This window comes from Manacus vitellinus, unplaced genomic scaffold (assembly GCF_001715985.3).
Source record: "Manacus vitellinus isolate BGI_N305 unplaced genomic scaffold, ASM171598v3 scaffold_29_pilon, whole genome shotgun sequence".
NCBI lineage: Eukaryota > Metazoa > Chordata > Aves > Passeriformes > Pipridae > Manacus > Manacus vitellinus.
In genome coordinates this window covers 8,622,588-8,643,434 of record NW_021940207.1, presented here as the reverse complement: position 1 = coordinate 8,643,434, position 20,847 = coordinate 8,622,588, and the positions used below count along the sequence as shown (strand labels likewise).

Genomic DNA, 20,847 nt, shown 5'->3' with positions numbered 1-20,847 from the left:
CCGCAGCCCCGCGCTCCGCCCGCCCGCCGGCGCTGCCCCTCAGCGCGGGGCCCGGAGCCTGCGCAGTGCGGCGGGGAGCGGCCTCCCGGCCCGGCCCTGCTGCCCGGCCCTGCCCGCCCTGCCCCGTGCCCGCCCGCCCGCGGGGTGACCGCGCCGGGGCCGCTGCCCCACTCCCCCGGGGCCCGTGGGCACCGGGGACCGCGCCGCGACAGCGCCCCGTCCGCGCCCGCATGGGCCTGGCCGAGCCATGGCCGCCCTGTACAGAGCGCGGACCCGTCCGCCTCGGCCTCGCCCAACAAGCTGCTGGCGCTGAAGGACGTGCGGCAGGTGAAGAGGAGACCACGCTGGACGAGAAGCTTTTCCTGCTGGCCTGCGACAAAGGTACCGGCCCGGCCCCCCGCGAGGCCTCGGCCGCTCGCCCCGAGGGCCCGAATCCACCCTGCCCGCCGGCGCCGGGGTCAGCCCGCCATGGCCGCGCCTGTTGCCGGGGGCGGCGGGACCCCCGAGCGGGTCCGGCCCCGCCGCCTCCCGCTGCCCCAGAGCCAGCGGCCCCGGCTCCTTCTGCCGGGAAGTAACTCCTGAGGGAGTTCGGTTTGTGCCGGAGCAATTCGTAAGGTATTTATTTGCTGCGTTCGCTGTTAGAAGAGCCTGTGCGTGTGGAGCTGCTGTAAAATCGGGGCTTATCTTAACATCACCGCAGTAAGGGCGACCGATATCCTGCAATTTTGTACCCGTGGTTGTGGACGGGCAGAGATTTTCCTTTCTAAAATATGCTTCTTTATGCCTATATTTAGTTACCCTTGAGTAGAAATATGGTCTTAAATAAAACTGATGTTAACACGTCTGAAATGTTGGACTCTTGAGATTGGCTTTTACTGATGTGCTGCGCGGCCCTTCGTGCTTGGTTCACAGGCACGGCTGTGAGGTGCTGACATGTGTGCTGGCCCTGAGTTTAGGTTTGCTCGCACCCGTGGGAGTATTTCTGCCGTGACATCAGCCAGCGAGCTTAGGAACTGTGCTCTGCCCGTGAAGGCTGTCCCGAACATCGGATGAAGCCACAGCTTGCTCTCTTAAGTATGAGCAGGGGCTGAGGGATCTAAAATGATGCATGGCAAAAAAATGTAGAAAACGTAGTTGTCCGTATAACAGCTGATTCAGTGCTCTTGAAGGCTCTTTATGTATTTTATTCCACGTAGAAGTATTCTGTATATACTTCTGTAAGTATGCTACACTAAGGTCTGTCTTGATCATGGTCTTCTATGCTGCAAAATAATGGGTTACCTCAGAGACAGTTTCGAAAGCAACCCGTGCTTTTGTGTGTGTTAGAACTAAGGGCGTAGATGAAGTACATGTCTGTTGCTTTCCTGAAAAGACGTAAATCTTTAGTTTTTTGCCTGATGAGAGAATGCTTATTTACCTTGACTTCTTGCTTGTCTGTCAGTGTCTTGTTGTCAGCTATGGAATGTTGTCTTGTTTGTGGGTAGCTGGTACTTAAAATGTTCCCATGCTTTATGGTAATACAGAATGATATCCATGCATTACTTGTGCAGGTGACTATTACATGGTTAAGAAACTCCTGGAGGAAAACAGCTCGGGGGAAATGAACATAAATTGTGTGGATGTGCTTGGACGAAATGCTGTTACCATAACCATTGAAAATGAAAACTTGGACATACTGCAGCTCCTTTTGGATTACGGCTGCCAGGTATACAACACGTTATTGAAAATTTTCTGTGTAGTCATATATGTTCTCTGTTAATCTGTCAGAATTTGGAAGGGAATACAATCTGCCTTTATAGGCAGTTCAGTTCTTTTTCCATTTAATAATTGCAAAAGTGGGCTTTTTCACTTTTCATATATACTTTTTTGTAAGTATATATAACTGTATAAGTAACATTTTCAATCATATGAACAAGTCTGAATTTTATTTTAAATATTATTCCTGTTGCAGATAAAATGCACACATTATCTTTAAGCAAAATAGACAGTATATAGTCAGTGCATCATATTAAAAGTGTAAAATGCAGATATCCCTTTGGCTATGGAGTATAATAACTTTTTAAATGGTAACATGGAAAAATGCACATTATATTAGCTGATTTTAAGTTAAGACAAATGTGCATTGCTGCAAGTGCTTTCTTATTAAAGTTGATCTGTGCTTGATGGCAGAATAGTTCCCTGCCAACAATGCTTCCTTAACTGTATGCAGCATCTCTGCTGCTGCTGGGAGAGTGGAAGCTATGATGGCTTAAGTATGTAAGACAGGGAGAAGTAGCATTTCTTATTACATTTTTTGATATTGGGCATGAATAAAACAACAAGCTTTCCCCTCCCTGGATCAGTGGCAATAATAAAAGCTGTGTCTTTTATTTTTTAAAGTGAAAATTTGAATTTTTGGAAGTGAATTAAAAAGAATAATATCAACTGAAGGGAAAATGAAAAGCTGCTTAGCTCAGCTTAGGAGAAGTTGCAGAAGGAGTTACCAGCCAAGAAGAAAAAGCTACTGTGAATGCAGGGCTGAAGTATCCCATAGGCCCAAGCTGTGTCACACTGACACTTGCTTTTAACGTTTTTAGTACCACAGGAAACTGTCCCTTAGAACTTGATTTTTGCAAGTATTCAGCATCATCTTTGCTGGAAAGCAATTTCTGCAGTTTGTTCTTTTGCTGTTTGTGCAATGAAACATATTGTCAGTGAGGCTCTGTGAACTCCTGGAATGACAGCCTGCATTTGTATCCTGATCACTGGCCTGGTGATAATGCAGAACGTTGTTTTAGTACTTGAAATATGAATTTAAAATATTAAAAAATGCAGTTTGCCTTGCATTTGACTCTTTCTGCTGTTTTAAGTTACTGCTGTTTTCACATATGATTTGTTTTCTTTCCTTAGTCATCGGATGCACTGTTGGTGGCTATTGACTCGGAAGTGGTGGGAGCTGTGGACATTCTACTTAATCACCGGCCCAAAAGATCCTCCAGACCAACCATTGTCGTTGAGTGTTGTTAGTCCTTGGTTTTTGGTTGGGGAGTGGGGGCTATCACATTCTGGGTAGCTGGGGTATTTAAAACAATGTTAAGTTCTGCATCTCTGAGGTGATAGAACCTGGACACTGAGGATCATTTTTGTAGCCTGATTTGTCTGAAAGATAGAATACATTGTTTTGCTTTATGACCTAAGGAATACAGCACCTTTATACCTGCCAGTGCTAATAGGTGCCTAGTTTGGAAGAGAATGAAAACAGTGGTTATAAATCTTTTCCTGTAGCCTGTTTGTGAGCTGGTTAGCAGCCTTGACCTAGAAAGGGTTTATTCATGTATTGAAGCTTCATAGATTTTTTGAGCAAATCTATAAATGTCAGATCTTTACCTTGAAATTAATCACTTGAAACTTAACTTGGCAATGCTTAATTGTCAGAGAACTTTTAAAAGTACACAACTAGAGGTGGAGGAAGGGAAGGAATAAGGTATTGTGTGACAGAGTACGACACATTCAAGGTATTTTTTCTACACTTAGTAAATTAAATAATTTTTTCTTATATTACAGCAAGAGAACAATTTTTAATATCACGCGTATATTGGAGAAGGCAGGCACTGAATGTCAGATTTTCTGTGTAAATAAATCAGAAACATTTCTGTGTCTCTTTCTTAGTATTTATCTGAGAGGTGTTTGAATGTTTTTGCAAATTTTTCCTTCTTTTTGTGTTATGAAACATTGGAAGGCATTTTGAAGAGCAGATTCACTGTTGAACAGTCAAAAAACCCCTTACATGTAAGCACTGTAGTAGAACTGTGGGTAATAAATTTAGACACTTGCCGTGTTTTATTCCAGAAGTTAATGGAACGCATTCAGAACCCAGAGTACTCAACGACCATGGATGTGGCACCGGTCATTTTAGCTGCTCATCGGAACAACTATGAAATTCTCACCATGCTGCTAAAGCAAGATATATCCTTGCCCAAACCTCATGCTGTAGGCTGTGAATGCACACTGTGTACTGCCAAGAACAAAAAAGATAGTCTACGACATTCCAGGTGAGACTCAGCAGTCATAGTCCCTAATAAAATAATTCTCAGTCTCAATACCCAGGTATTGCTTGGGTCAGATTCAATATGTTTCCTTTTTCTTTTTAAGGTGAAGTTTATCAGTGAATTCCTGTAATACATTGTAGCCCATATTGTGAGAGATGGTAGTTCTTGGAGATGGGTTGTGCTTGAAAAGGCTAGTGGGAAGTAGTGGCTTTTTTCCATTTTGGTTTTATACTCTTAGTCACTGTGCATATTAATCTACATGCCTTTCCTTGCTACCAGTTGTGTCTCAAACATTCTGGCTTAATATTACTTAATATTTGGGGGATTTTGAACCAGAGTGAGGAGGTAGGTAATTCTGCATCAGGGATTGATGTAGGCAAACACTTTTTTTTTCTTTTTTTCTTCAGTATTTTTAAAAGTAGAAAGCTTTTTAATAAAGATTTGGGTGAGGAGAGGGATTTACCAGCCTGGTAAATATTTTGCCTGGTTAACTTGACAACATGTGTGAGGGTTGAATAAAATTTATATGTGAGAGTTGGGATGAAAAATCACAGAGCTCAAAGATCACAAGGGTACTGCAATTACAATATGCAGTTAGTTACTGTGTAATTACTCAGTATGTATGCAAAATACTAAAAAATAAGAGAAGTGAAAACATAATTGTTACTGGTATTTGGCTAGTCCAGGCCACATTCTGGTGTCCATCGTATACCCCATGTTGTCAAGTTCAGTATGAGAAAAGGTGTCAGGGTATCCCAAGCAGACAAAAAATAGAAACATTTGAGATAGCAGCTCTTAGTTTGAACTAGAACAGATAGCACCCTTTTTTTCAGTGTTCTTGAGTCACTCAGTTTGCAAGAGGAGAACATCCCTTCAAATACATTCCCTGATGTTTTTTCTGTGTTGCACATTAAAGCTCCTTACTTCATAGAATCATAGAATCAACCTGGTTGGAAAAGACCTCTGAGATCATTAAGTCCAACCCTTGATCCAGCACCACCGTGGTCACTAGACCATGGCACCAAGTGCCACATCCAGTCTCTGACTTAAAATGCCAGAATTTTACAAATACTCTTACCCTGACTGATGGCTTTCTGCTGCTGTCCTGATAACAGGGAAAGTAGTGAGGAAAAGAAGAGGGAACCAGTTTGGCCAATTTTTGGTACTTAAGGATTCTAAATATGTCATGGAACTGGGTCTTCCGTGACTTACCACATTTAATGCTTGTAATGTCTGATTTTAAGAAAGCAGATTGTTTTGTCTTTCATCTGCTTATGCAGACCTTTGGAATAGGTTCTGATTTGAAACTGCTAATGAAGTGAAACACCTTCATTTTGCTCGCTGTCCTTTTGTCACAGGTTTCGTCTTGACATCTATCGGTGTTTGGCCAGTCCTGCTTTAATAATGTTGACAGAGGAGGATCCAATCCTACGAGCTTTTGAACTCAGTGCAGACTTGAAAGAATTAAGCCTTGTTGAGGTTGAATTCAGGTAGGAATTGAAAATACAAACTAATTTTAATACTTATGAAATTACATGTACAGAAATGTGTATGCATTAGAAAATTTTTTTAAATTGGAGTGTTTAAACTGATAAACAGACATAATAACAAGTTATATAATATAATTTATGCCTCATTGGTAGTTATTTTGACAGTTTAATGACTTTGAATTCTTTTAGGTGTAGACAGTTCAATCTGTATAGTTGCACCTACAGTTCAAATTTCAGCTCTACTCTGAAAAACAGAAATTATACTAAAGGCTGACTTATGTGAAAATCACACACCTATTAATCATATCAGTATCTCACCAGTATTCTGCACTTTTTTTTCCTGTATCAGGATAGAAATATGCAATAACTTGTTTATACTGATCTGACTCATGTTGAGAGTTGTTTAGAGCATTGTTTCTTAAGTTTGCCCCTTATAAGACTTTGAACAGTGCATGTGTGTATATATATATGTGAAATATGCATATATGTGGAGATTTCATGTTGAAAATACTCTATTTAATGAACAAAAGGTCAGTATAATTTCATGTTTGAGCTATGCAGATTTCTACCATTTTGTAACTTACCAGCACAAAAGCTTTCCAAGAATGTGAAAGCAAGTGTTTATATGAGGTAAAATTCTACTTTCCTAAACAACATGTGAATTTTCTGTATTTTATCTGCTGGTCTTTCTTAAAAAGAGCTCAATTGTTGCATTTTTATGGTACAGGTTGGCACTAAAACGGACTGTGTGCAAGGTGAGACAGGGAAGTCATGTGGTTTCTTTTCCTGTGTTTATTGTATTAATACTTAGTATTCAGTGAATAGACTTTAATTTTCAGATTACAGGAATAAAGCAAAACCCAAAACAACTTCCTGTCAAGTGGCAAGTTCGAATGATTACTTAGCAGTGCCATGTTTTGTGCCTACCACACTTTCTTATCTCCTGGAAATAATTCTAAGCTTTCATTTTGTATATGAAACTCGTGAGATGAGAATTTGTACACTGTAAGTCTGTTTGTCAGTTTTTCTCTAGTGGTCTTGCAAACTAAACTGAAGTGTAATGGTCATGTCACGTGGTGAGAACTACTCAGAGTTGTCTTAGGAGTGCTTGGACCTTGACACATGACTTTTAGGGTGGTTTCTTTTAATTTGTCTCAACATAACATACAGTCCCAACCAAAAATGGGTAGTTAATTATTTAGCGGATAATATCAGAACAGCGTAATAGTGCGTTCTGCTTCTGTGCCTTTCAGAAATGATTATGAGGAGCTCGCTCAACAGTGCAAAACCTTTGCTAAAGATCTGCTTGCACAGGCACGGAATTCCCGGGAGCTGGAGGTGATTCTGAATCACACATCCAGCGATGAACATGTAGACAAGCGAGGATTGTTGGAAGAGAGGATGAACCTAAGCCGCTTAAAACTTGCAATCAAGTATAATCAGAAAGAGGTTTGTCTTTGCAGTAATTTGATAGACTTTCCATATCATATTTTGCTAGTAATTAATTTAATTTGTTGTTGAGCCTCTAGACATAGAAATGGAAATAAATGTGCAGGAGTTATAGAAGAGATGGTAGTACACAGAGTACCAGCATGTAAAACAGGGAAGTGATGCTGCAAGACACTGAGTGTTTCTTCAGTACTTACTGTGGAGAAGAATGTAGTATTTTCTGTTTTGGAGTATAAACTACTGCTTTTCTATGAACAGCTCTGGTAGTGTAATTATTTGTTCAGATCCTCATTAAATCCTTGCCTACGGAGGCATGGATCCTTAGATGCCAAACATGATTTATCATCCTCTCACTAGTCATTAACTGTTCAGCTTTGTCTCAGCCTTGCTGGAGCTGTTCAGTAATTAAGTTGGACCTGTGCTGGTATAACTGAATAGTGCCTCTGTTCCAGAATAGCAGTGCTTTTTATGCCACCAATATGGAACTTATTTCATGCAGTAGATTATTGTCATCTTTGTCCCTTGACAAATCATAACTCTAGTTTTCTGTGCTAGAAGGCAAATGGGTATTTGTGGGATTCCTAGTACAAGGACCAAGGACAGAAAGTTTGCTTTCCATGCAAAATCCATTTTTAGTTAGCATTTGCAGAAGGAGATATAATTCTGTCTGTTCTACTTGTCTGGGTTTAAACTGTTTGTGAAACTGTTGAAACACATGATGTTTAAAAGGCATAAGCCATAGTTATGGAATGCCCTAGAAGCAGCATTATGTATTTCTGGTGTGCATTCAACAAGCACACTAAAGTGTTTCAGATGTTCTTCTGGGTTTGAGCATAGCTTGTTTTTACCACAGTGCTTAGAAAATAACAACTTTTTTCTGTGGTATGAGGAAAGTATCTGCAGAATGTGCTTTATTCCTGGCAAGTTTACTGTAGAGACAGTTTTTATGATGCTTTATAGAATATTATGATAACAGCAAGGTTCTTTTTTGATTAAACGACAGACCATTCTCTGGTGAAATACATTGTTTTGTAACTCATGCAGATAAGCACCTGAAATTTAAAACTATATTTGCATAATATGCATAATTTTCAGGACAAACTTGCCTTTTTTTGAGGGATTGATATGTATAACTTACTCTGATGTAAAATTAACCCTGCTGAATAGAACCATAGTGATTTTAAGAACTCATATGTATAAAACTGCTTGACCACTTTGGTCCTCATCTTACAATGTTTTGTGTTTTACATTATACATAGTATTCAACAATAACAGTATCTTATTCTTCAGTTAAGATCAATATACTTTATAATAACACAGAGTGGAGCTGTCTGAGGTGTGATGTTATTTATCTGCTAAATTTCTACATTATTAGAAATCAAAATTCTTAACCTAAAACCCATTGACAGTCTAGTGTGTATAATTTGTGTTTGCTGACTCTAAAAGGAAATTAGAATAATGGCTGTTTTTATGCATAGTGGTTCCATCATCATCATCATGGCTAGGCTTCCATATTGCTTTGGTATCTTACGAGATAATTATTTCAAGTTGATATTCTTGCCTTTTCTTGTTAATTGGTATCTACACATAGCTTGAAAATTAATAATGTAAATTAGTAATGTGCAGTAAGAAACCTGAGACTGGTTTCTTGTTTGTTTCTCCCCCCAGTTTGTTGCCCAGTCCAACTGCCAGCAGTTCCTGAACACGGTGTGGTTCGGGCAGATGGCCGGCTATCGCCGCAAGCACACCTGCAAGAAGATCTTGACTGTTTTGATGGTTGGCATTTTCTGGCCAGTTCTGTCCCTGTGTTACTTGTTAGCTCCTAAATCTCGAGTTGGTCGAATGATTCACACTCCTTTTATGAAGTTTATTATTCATGGAGCTTCATATTTCACATTTCTCTTATTACTTAATTTGTACTCCCTTGTCTACAATGAGAATAAGAAGAATACAATGGGACCAGCCCTTGAGAGAATAGACTATCTTCTGATAATCTGGCTAATTGGTAGGTGTGATTTGAGTGCATTGGATGGCAATTGCTGATGTTGATGGCACAGTAATGACTTGTGTAACCTTCTTTGGAAACCAGCATGTTATTCATGTTGTATATGTTTATGTCTGCATGCATACCCCATCTTAGTCTAATTAATTGAAGGTGTGCATTTACCTCATGCTTGTTTTAAAACACAGAAACAAGTAGTATTTTCTCAAGGTATGGTTTTCCATTTCTGAATGTCATTGCCACTGATTATCATAACTACTGGAAAGGCTGCATGTCAGTTCTGGTTGATGCAGCAGAGGGAGCACAGGTATCATTTTTGTTGAGTTCTCAGGAACTTTCAGTTGAAAATTCATAAAACCTTTTACCATATTTTTGGTTGGGTGGCATGTGTTTGTTTTTACATTAAAATTTACCTTAATGTGATGATTAGATATGTATCATTTGTTTGACCAGACTCATAAGAAGCAATGACATGGTAAAAAAAAACAAAAAATTTTTTATCTAAATAGTTCTGGGTGATTTATTTGATATTTTAGGGTGGGGTTTTTTGTGTAATGGTGATTTCTTTCACTGTTGAGCTATATGAAAAATGTTGAGTAGTTCATGCAGATTTTGGAAATACTCAGTACCCCCCACAAACACAGGCAGGTCTTAAAGCTTGAAAACTTCAACTTTTGAATGCAAAACAGATTCCTCTTTTACTTTGAGATTAAATATCTGATTTTAGAAATTATTTTGTTCCATCAAATCTACTGTAGATGAAGTGTGTCCTTAGGTGCTCTTGACTATAAACATTTTATTTTCTTCGTGTAGTATTCTAATGTGGATTTCAAGTAAGACTGAAATATGACCTCTGAGCAACATAATCATTAAAACTGGGTTACTTTTCACCTTACTGAATGTTAACAGATTTTTAAAATAGTAATTGCATTTATAGCTTAAATGCTTTTTTTGTAATGGCATATTGTACTTATTATTTACAAATATTCAGTAAGTTGAAAAATAATGTATTTAGAAAATGTGTTACAAAATCAGCTGGAATAAAAAGAACCAAGTAACAAGGATTCACCATATTTCATTTTCCGTATGATATTCCATAGTTCCATTAAAATGTGTTCTAAAAACCAATGTCAAAATGACCACAGCAGAATTTCTAACACATAAATTTAGTAGTAAGTTTTGTATTCTTCTAGGTTAACTTTCAAAATCAAGAATAAAGTAATTTTCTAATTTGTTGAGCGTAAATCATACAAGTGTCTTCCACAGGAAAATAAAGCAACAGAACTCCAGTTCTTGTGTATGTAAATAACATCACCTGTAGCATCTTCTCCATCTCCTTTTACTGATTCTGTAACAAATTCACTGTAAAATACATGGTGATTGTATGTAAAAGAATATCTGTTCAGTACAATGGCTTCACTTCCCTGGGTTTTCTGTTTTTCCTGCAGGAATGGTGTGGTCAGATGTTAAGAGACTCTGGTATGAGGGCTTAGAAGATTTTTTAGAAGAATCCCGTAATCAGCTTAGTTTTGTCATGAACTCCCTGTATTTGGCAACTTTTGCCCTCAAGGTCGTTGCCCATAACAAGGTGAGCACTTGCCTTCATAGATGCATTTCTCTGAGCACATCTGACAGTATGCAGTGCTGCACAGTGCAGGAACATGTGTTACATGTGCTGTCTTGGCAGCAGTGGGTTGTGGTGAAGGGCACAACATTAGTAACAGCCCTACTGTGTGGGTACAGCTCAGGCTTTGGAGTTAAATGTTCTATGGGGGATATGCCATGTAGTTGTCAAGACCTCAGGTCTTGTTGCATCTTGGAGAGAAGTTGATGAGGCAGATAGGAGTTAGAAAACACATCACGACATGTCTGAGTACTTGGAGACCTCAAACAGAGCTACTGTCTTCCTTGTGAGAACTGGCTGGTCTTCCAGGGGCTTGATTTTTGTTCAGGGAAGTGCATTTCACCTGATGTGGCATTTGAGCTTGCCCGAGTCCATAGTACCACGCAGAAAGCTCATAGTAATCTCTGTGTTTGGATTGCCTAATGCTATTTTGTTACAGAAAGTTTTATTTAGCTTTTGATTACATATACTCAAATGTCCTAAGTGGTTGTGGGGGGATTTTTAATTGGTTTTTGGCTTGGTGGGGTTGTTTTGGTTGGAGTTTTTTATGGTAGTAAGGATAAAAGCCCTGAGACCATAGAGGAGCCCTGTCTTTCTCTATGAAAAGCCATCTGGATTTGGTTGAAGATGTGAGTTTTGCAGACCATCATTGCCATTCTGTTGCATGTGTTGTTTGCCACACAGCATATGGCAAGCTGCCAGACCAATTGAATGTGACTATTTTAGCAAAATTCAAGCCAGTGCAGTAGCACCATTATTTTATCTTGCAAACTCTAAGTTGACAGCTGTCTGGCAGTTGGGAGGGAAATAAACTGGTTTAGTTCTTCCCAACTTGGTGTTTGGCTCATTTCCCTATCCTTGGATTGATTCAGAGACTGGTAATCACTTGGAAAGGAAGGCTCCATTTCTTGGAAAAAAACTAGAGAGAGAATGCCATGTTGGGCTGCCTTCCCAGCCATTTGCTTTGCAACCAGCACATCTCGAGTAGCAGTTCCTTTGCTGAGATAAGAGCCCTTTGCTGCTAATTCGAGTTGTAACCTTTGGGAAGATGCAGGACTCCTGTCCTATGTAACAGGCACATAATGGTTTTTTTGCCACTGTTATGTGACAAAATTTATTTTTATGGTTTATAAATCATTTAGGAATCCAGGAAAAAAGGTTTGTCTTACATCTTGGGTCCATGTTATAGGCACTTAAGCTGTAAGAAGTAAAGGAAGAGTCTCTGTAGCAGGAGGATTTGTACACATGCAAATGCAATATATGAAAACATGTTTATCCCTGTTTCTTGCCATCTTTATGCAGCAGATTTTTGGGCAAGTTATTTTAAAGCAGCTTTGAGTTCCTTAGTTTTTGAATGTCGATTTTGAGGCAGCAGAAGCTGGTGATATAAATGCTGAGTACTTTCAGCCAAGCCAAAAGTTGGGATCTGTGGATATTCCATGAATAAGTTGAATAGTAGTACCAGGTGGATAGTACTTGGAAGGGTGTGTTTACATCAACAGTTTATTTGTGACTTCCATTCTCTGTAGCCATTCACTAAACCTGTTGAAGGAACCCCAAGTCATAAGTGTTTCTAAAGCTGGTTAAGGTCAGCTGTCACCATGTTGCAATCACACCTGTGTGTGTTAGTTTTCTTTACAGCATCTTAATGTTGTTTTTGACTGAGGCCTGTTATACACATATGCACATGTTTATGAAGTACATGAGTCCCTGTTTCAACAAAGCATGCAAAACAGAGGAGGCAGAACAGAGGAATAAATGGTTTCAACAAGTGAGTGGCAGAGTTAGGTGCTGAATTTAAATTGTCTGATTTCTGGCTCCCTCTGGAATGCCTTTTAAACTGCCTTTGTCTAAAAACAATGACATTTCTAAAAGAGGTGAGACATGAATGATACATTGTAATTTCTTTTATGCTCTTGCCTGTTTTGGAGGCAGAAGTAGGGAGTGGTTCATGGCTGCATTTCTGTATTTGTAATGTCACTGATCTCTGTCCTTTTCATGTTTCAGTTCCATGACTATGCTGAAAGGAAGGACTGGGATGCATTCCATCCTACCCTAGTAGCAGAAGGACTTTTTGCTTTTGCTAATGTTCTTAGTTACCTGCGTCTCTTCTTTATGTACACGACCAGTTCTATTCTGGGACCGCTCCAGGTAAGTATCATTTCTGCCTGAGAAAACATTAACCTAACTTGCCATCAAGAGTCTTATTGAGAATAAATGAAAAAAAAGTTAAGTAGGAAAATGAAAAGTAGAAAGAAGTGATACTGCATTGAAGTTTGATTTTTTTTTTCAATCTCTCATGTAGAACATGATTGAGATGGGAAAAGGTAAGAAAAAGAGTGAAAGACCTTGTGTAGTTCACTTTCTTATGATATTTTTCCATGATAACTGTACCTATACTGTCTTTTTGTTTTCATCTGTTGTAAGCTTAACATATTGCATAAGTGTCCACAGTTTGAAAATTGTAAGGATCATTTTCTTCTTGAAAGTTGTATACAATAATTGGCTTAACTTCTTATCTCTAAAGAGATGGCTGAATGAGGTGTGTAGCAAGGAAGAGCTATCAAAAGCCTTTCTGGTTTTGTCTGTGATCTCATTGAAGCTGCATGTTGAGTTGTGCACATTGCTTTTGTTTGAAAAATAGAAATCTCTCGAGTATTGAAATAATCATCTATTTATTGGCAGTTATAAGAAGGGAGAACAGGTTTCTTACAAATTCTTACTTGGAATTTGCTGGAGCCTTCCCATGAGTAATGATGAGAGTAAAAACCCCCACGTTTCAATGACATAATTTTCTGTTATACATTTTAGGTGGAAATGTACTTGCGTACTTTGAAAAAAATGCTAAAGTCTTGATGTTGCATTAAGCATTAGGCTTGTTGTACAAATTGATTGAACGCTGAAGTCTCTCCACATTTTAAAGAGATTCACTGTTTTATGTGTATATTTATTTATGTACTAGGACTTGCACAAGTTTTTATTAGGAGACTCTGTTATGAAATTCTCCAAGTAAATAAAAACAGTCAACAGTGCTCCATTCAGAGGCACACAGGAGCTTATGTTATTACTGTTGGCCAGTAGGGCTGGTGCAACAACTCCTACAGTATTTTCTGAAAGTAGGTCACAAAGTTCAAATGGTGGTAATCAAATATGGCATGGAAACCCAGCAGTGGGGGTGGGGGAAGGCAGCTACCACGGTCTCTTGGCTATTAGAGTTATTTTTAAGCATTCACTTACTTGACTCATTGGTTAGTAAAACCTATTATAATACAGATTTGTAAGTTGGCTGTGTGTGGTGTTTTTTTATTAACAGAAGGTAGAATAATATTCTCCTAGATTAGATAATTAGATTTCAGATGCTTAGAACTTGTAAATGCTTAGAGAGGGCAAGCATGAATATATGAAGAAAGCAACTGGCATTTGGGATGGGTATTACACTCTATTCCAAACAAAATAGTTTTGGGTGGTTTGCACTTCTTATGTGTTCCTGTTTCATCTACTTTGTCTCTCTCTTGGCTGGGACTGTGTGTCAGTTAAAGGGTAGATGTTTTGTTGTTGGGATTTGGGTTGGGTTATTTTCCATTAAAGGCTTAGATGTGACCAAAAAATAGGATGGGGATGACAGTCATCCTGACTAATGTGCATATAATTGGTGCACAGCTCTGCTACAGTTGCAGAGTCTCGCTGACTGTGACAAACTGTACAGACTGAGGGTGTGCTGTGCTGCAGGGGGGACTCGGGGAGCTCCCAGCAGCATGGCAGGGAGCAGGAGCAGGAGTTCATCTCCCAGTGAAGTTGTACTTGCAAAACCTGAGCTGTGTCACAGTTCTGGACTATGATTTGGTACAGTTTTGATTCATACAGGATTAGGCTTTCCACATGCTGATTTATATAGAAGATTACATTGACCCAATCCTTTTTTATATATTTGCATTCTTTATAATGACATATTGTTCTCAAGAAGTTCTTAGGAACAGTAATTAAATTATATAAACAGTTTATGTTGTGTCTGCGTAAAAAATTATCCTTATGTCAAAAGCAAAGTCTTTTCTGTGTTGGAAAAAGGCATAAGCATATATTGTAACTTTTTTAAAGATGCTGTTGTACTAATGTTGCAAAGTTCTGTATAGGATATTTTGAATTGGAAACTAATGATCAGAATTTCCTGTCATACCTTCTATACTTAATCCTTCAGTTTTTATGTGCTTACACACACATGTTTATTTAAAATCTTACATAGAATGTACAGTAAATTAATACTGTATTCTGCAGGTGGGCTTTGGTATACTACTTTTAAAAATTTTTTTATTAGCGATGAATTATGATTCCAAATGTTTTGATTAATTCAGTGTCCTTATAAGTATTTTCTTAGCTTTCTATGGTGGCATTTATGTTCACATGCATTTCATTTACTGCTTTTGTCTGTTGACTTGTTCCTTACTACCATTGGTACTGCAGATAAATACTAAGGTCTAAATACCATTGCTTACGGTTATATGTAGGATATTAACTTATCAGGTGATGTTAAAACTACTTACATTTTCTTTTTAGTATCTAGAATTTTAGTTTGAAAAATAGTACAAGGATATCTCCTGATTTTGAGATCTACTTAAGCATGTGAAAATTCAACTTAAATATTTAAAATGTAAATAGATTTTTTTTTTTGCTGATTAGAGGCTGAAGGAGAGAATACAAATAATAACTACATGTTTTACTAAAATGGGAAATAAATCTATTTCACAGATTTCAATGGGGCAGATGCTGCAAGATTTTGGAAAATTTCTGGGCATGTTTCTTCTTGTCCTGTTCTCATTCACAATTGGATTGACACAACTTTATGATAAAGGATTTACTGTAAATGAAGAAAAGGACTGTGCGGGTATTTTCTGTGAACAGCAGAGCAATGACACATTTCATTCGTGAGTCTGATATCTATAAAATAGCTGATTGTTTTAGCCCTTACTCTTTAGTAATTAAACAAAATTGGAATTTTTCAATGAACTTGAATTTTACATTAAAAACCTTTGGTGTTTGCTTTCCCTAACCAGATTTTTGTTTTTCTTGTTTTTGCAGGTTCATTGGCACATGTTTTGCTCTGTTCTGGTACATATTCTCCCTGGCACATGTAGCAATTTTTGTCACACGTTTCAGCTATGGTGAAGAATTACAGTCTTTTGTGGGGGCTGTTATTGTTGGTACCTACAACGTGGTGGTTGTGATAGTATTAACTAAACTCCTTGTGGCAATGCTTCATAAAAGTTTTCAGCTGATAGCAGTAAGTGGTTTCTGATGAATTTCCAATAACTGCTCGCTGTATGTTTGGATTTGTACAAATTTCTTCCTGTGATGTGTAGGCTAATCTGCAGACCTTCATGGCTGAGCTCTGTCAGTGAGCTCACAAGGGTCACCTTTCCTTCAAATAAGAACTTTTTATTTATTTTGATCCAAATAAAATGGGTGCTTTGCACGTTGAACGTGTGCAGGGCTTTGGCCTGCTGGGAATTGATGACTTTCTTGATACAGTGGCTGTTCAAGATGCTGTTCTTGATATGTGTGGTGCTTTGGCATTTGATAAGGGGGTTATACCTTCGTGGCTGAATTTTATACTTACATAGAGTATATAGTGAATTAAAGAGAGTGTACTTATTTTATGTCTGTAATATTATAATATTAAAACAAGCTTATTAAAATACTACGTAACCTATATCTTAAAATGCTATATAACCAAAATTAAATTATGGTCAGTTTACAGGTATGAGAAAATAAAACTTACAAAATAACCTGTTAATATTTTTGCTTCTTTTCTCTGTTAATGTTTGTGATGCTTTAGAATCACGAAGACAAGGAGTGGAAGTTCGCTCGTGCCAAGCTCTGGCTCAGCTACTTTGATGACAAATGCACACTCCCCCCACCTTTCAATGTCATCCCTTCTCCCAAGACTATCTGTTACCTGTTCAACAGTCTCAGTAAATGGATCTGCTCTCATACATCAAGTGGCAAAGTGAAACGTCAGAACAGCCTGAAGGTAAGGAGTGACTGGGAAAGCTCCAGGCTCTGAAGCTGGAGAGGTCCTGCTTGCTAAAATGAAATGTCATAAGGTGAACGCTGCTAAGATTAACACCAACTACAGAATAATGTGTATTGCATCTGAAATATAAATAAGTGGCACCTATTTCTGCTTAAGTAAGGTTCTAATAACTTTCTGGTTTGGGAATTTCAACCCCCTTCCCTCCAACCCCCAGTTCCTCCAGAAATAGTCTGGAAAAAAATGCTTTGATTGAATGAAAACACATAGAAACCTCAGGGAAGTATGTGCTAATCTCAAAAATGGTGAGGTTAGAGTATTCTTTGGGGAAGGTAATTGGTTTTAAACACATTACAGAAGTGTCAAAATAAATAACCGAAAACGATCACTGAAGCCTTTCGTTGTTGGGGGAGGAATTTTTATGTTTTTTTTCTTAAGTAAACTTTTTTTGTACCCTGTAATTTTGCATACTAATTTTGCATCTTCTTGCTGACAAAAATAGCATTAAATAAACAAACTAAAACACTTCATGGAATTTGCACTGAGAGACATTCAGGACTATGGAACCTCTTAATTGCTCACAGGACAATTACCAAGACAGGTAGATAAAAAAATTTCAGTTTTGATGGTACAACAGATTATAATTTAAATTTTGCAGGCAATTTAGATGCATTGTATGTTTGTGCACAACGGCATGTATTTATAAAATAGCTTTGTTATTCATATTTATTCTCTGTATAGTTGTATGTAGGTTTCAGGGCTCAAAGTTCACTTTTCCACGGTAAATGTGTGATGTTTGTTTAAAGGAATGGAGAAATCTGAAGCAAAAGAGAGATGAGAATTACCAAAAGGTGATGTGTTGCTTAGTCCACCGTTACTTGACTTCCATGAGACAGAAGATGCAAAGTACGGATCAGGCAACTGTGGAAAACCTCAACGAGCTGCGGCAGGACCTGTCGAAATTCCGCAATGAGATGAGAGACCTGCTCGGCTTCCGCACTTCTAAATACGCCATGTTTTATCCAAGGAACTAAAGCCTAGCTTGTAAACAGGAAGCGTGTGCTTTCAGATACCTGTAGGTAAAAGTGTTGCCCTAATTCTGTTGCCAGATCATATCAACAAGATGTTGCACAAAAATACATTTCAGAATGCATTTGCATGAGTCGCAGCTGCAGCAGAGTGGTTGAAATAAATGCAAAATCAGATATAGTAATTTTCTTAGGCTTTCAGTGTGTATATAAAATTTGTATATAGGAGTTTTTTAAATGTTCCTCAGAGCGTGGCTGTCAGGTGTCAGAGCTTCATAACTAGCACAACGTCTTTCTTTCTTCTATTTTTGCTGTTTGTTCTTTTTTGATACTTGTTTTTCAAGTTGTGGGGGAAGATAGGCTTTTTAAACAAAAATCCAGCCTACGTTTATTTTTAATAGAAAAGTCAGATATAGAATAATAGAAAATTTTCAGCACAGTTGGAAATTATGTTTGACTGTAGGTTACAGTGCATGGGAGACTGTGTGGCTCTGAAAGAGGCAGTTCTAGTTTTGTATGTTAACGTTGACTGTAACATTTATAGAATACAGCACATCAGATCATCAAGACTCTTCCCTTTCATGGGAACACTGACATTTTGAACACAAAATAGACCAACTATTTCTTGAATGTTGATGGTTATATATAAGACAATCAATCCCTGCTTGGATTTTTCAGCAGTGCCTCAATAGTACATTTTAATATATGTGCTAAGATTGGGAACAGAATTTTAAAACTAACCTGTGCACATTTAATGTTTGATGTCTTGGGGTTTTAAAATCTGGATAATTAATTATTTGAATTATTAGAACCTGTGATTTAATGAAGGTGAGGTGGAGCACATGAGTGCTGTTGTTTGCAGTGCTGAACAATTCCTGTGAAACATTCTATGCTTGTTTCTGTGAGATCATTGAGTCTGGTCATTGGAGAGATGTACTTCAGAATGGTCTGCTTAACACAGGTTTTACATATCCTACTTTAAACTTTTTTTTCTTTTTTCCTGTTTTTTACCACAATTGTTGCCAAGCTAGAATTTAGTTTGTGTCAGGAATACTATGTTTTGTGAAAACATGTGATCTGACTTTGCTTACAATGGTCAGTAAGGGCTTTGTGGATTTTCTGTGCTAGAGGGTCCTTTATATGCTTATATATATATATATTATTCAAGCTGAAAAATTGTAATTGAGAAATGTGAGATTCCTGTATTTTTAATTACAAAATAAGTATATTTATGACAGCTAAAGGGTCGACTGACAATTTTGTTGTTATGATGGTGCTGTTCTAAAATGGCTGTGTGGCCAGAAGGCACAGGCAGCCAGAGTGGTCTTTGACTGCAGTAGATTTGGGGAGATTGATGGAGTGGAGGCTCACACGAATGTTTACTTTTTTGAAGGAATTCTTATAAAACTCTTTCTTGTAAAGGTAATATATTTTCTGTACTATGACATTATGTATTTCTGAACTAGGTTTTAATACTCTGCTTCCAGAAATGTTACAATCTAGAGGGATTCTGATACTTGATTTCATGTGAATAGGAAGTTAACCTCTTGGTTCAAAGCAAAGAGGATCACTGAGTTTTGTATTTGGACTCAGATCTCATGTCTGGATAATGCACCAACATAAAATCTATGTGCTGTCTGTGTTACATAGATTCAAAAAAGGAAGCAGACAAATAAAAGCTCTTTGAAAAATGTGGTTGTATTAATATTAGTCATATTGCAAACACATTATATGAGGTACCACATTGAAAGTAATTTGTCATGTCAAGGTAGTAAGTTTAAGGAAGGTAGCTGGTGTCAGTGTGTTACTGCCTTTTTTCCTCCTGGACTCATCCTGTTTGGTTCGTTGAAATGGCATCATCCAGTGCCATGAAGAGATGCTTGAGCTGGTTCCAGACTAGCTAGGCTGGATCCTAGGAGCATTATTAGCTGTTTGGCACTGGGCTCACGCTGGTTGGTTGTGGGAAGCTGGGTAAGTTGAGAGTATGACTGAAGGAGCTGATGGACTGACTGCTTTTCACATGTTCAGCAGAGTCACTGAGAGCCAGTTTGGTCATTGTCTTGTGGCACAGTGTCCTACTACAGTGTGGATGTCCTTAGGAAGAACTGTTGTACTTTAAGGCTCTTTTGGGGTGTTTGGCTGGGAACTAGGGGTCCTGGAGTTTTTATTTGTCACTGAAATACATACCTGTAAAGTGATGGGGACCAGAGAGAGAAGTTTGTTCTCTGTTATACCTTAGTTACATAACATGTTGCATCTGTTTTGTTTGAAAGCTGTTGTAGTCTTCCTGTCTGCTTGGCTACTAATCAGTACAGAGTGCCAGTTACCCAATCTTGTCTCATTTAGATTTTCCTAGTTCATGTGTGTTAAACATTCTGTTGCTTTCTTATTTGGCAGTTTAATACTGGCTGTTCCAGTATTGTTGGGGATCCAAGATCTCCTTTATGCCCACTCACAGAATAGTTCTGGACATGCAGAGAAACGAAATTTGAGATGTCACAAAAAAAGTTTGGAGAAGCTGGAGTTTACTTGGCTGTAGGATTCAGAATGTTCTTGTACAAATGTTAGTGCAAGTCATAAAAGTACTGAGTTGGTTTTTTTAAGCTGAAAAAGGTTGATCTTTCTTCCCTTTCATATTAATGTGTGTTTTGTCTTAAAGCTAACTTTGCCTTGATGAATGAAAAATGGAGATGGAAATTTTCATGCCACCTGTATTTGCAACAGAAAGGTCAAAACCACTCATTACTGAAAGTAAAAGCTTATTTTATGTTCTTGCTGAACTGTAATTTTGATTGTTATCTCTGTAGAAATTATTTCAGAAATGGTATTGTGGTTAGGTAATTTTCATCCTGTTTGGTTGCAGGTTGGGTTTTAAATGTTCAAAGTTTAGAGTCACTACAACCTGCTTTCAAAAACTTGTGATAGTTGTTACCTGTGTTTTGTAACCAACTCATACTTGATAAAACTGGCAGTGCTCCGTGTTTCCTGTTCCCTCTTTCAGGCCTACTGCTGCCAGTGCATTGATTTGGGAAAGGAACTGGTCTAAAGGGAGTGTTGAGAAGGGCATGCAGGAGCTTTCCTTACCTGCCATTTGGTAGACAAGGAATAGGCTGCCAAACCCTTCTTGCCTCACTGGAAAAAGCTGCCTGACAGATGGGCATGTCATCATAAATAAAAATAGATTATTGTAGTTCAGGGTAG

The 20,847-nt window shown here is 38.3% G+C and overlaps 1 protein-coding gene across 1 annotated transcript; it reads left to right on the top strand.

Moving 5' to 3' along the window:
* Window positions 1-35: 35 nt before the first annotated feature.
* Window positions 36-19,340, top strand: TRPC1 (transient receptor potential cation channel subfamily C member 1). Its single transcript, XM_018074917.2, has 13 exons — window positions 36-381; window positions 1,551-1,705; window positions 2,890-2,991; window positions 3,829-4,031; window positions 5,387-5,518; window positions 6,772-6,967; window positions 8,636-8,972; window positions 10,418-10,557; window positions 12,601-12,744; window positions 15,337-15,512; window positions 15,667-15,868; window positions 16,424-16,618; window positions 17,425-19,340. Exons 1-13 carry the CDS (start codon window positions 231-233, stop codon window positions 17,650-17,652), a joined length of 2,361 nt encoding a protein of 786 aa, XP_017930406.2. The 5' UTR covers window positions 36-230; the 3' UTR covers window positions 17,653-19,340.
* Window positions 19,341-20,847: the final 1,507 nt, after the last annotated feature.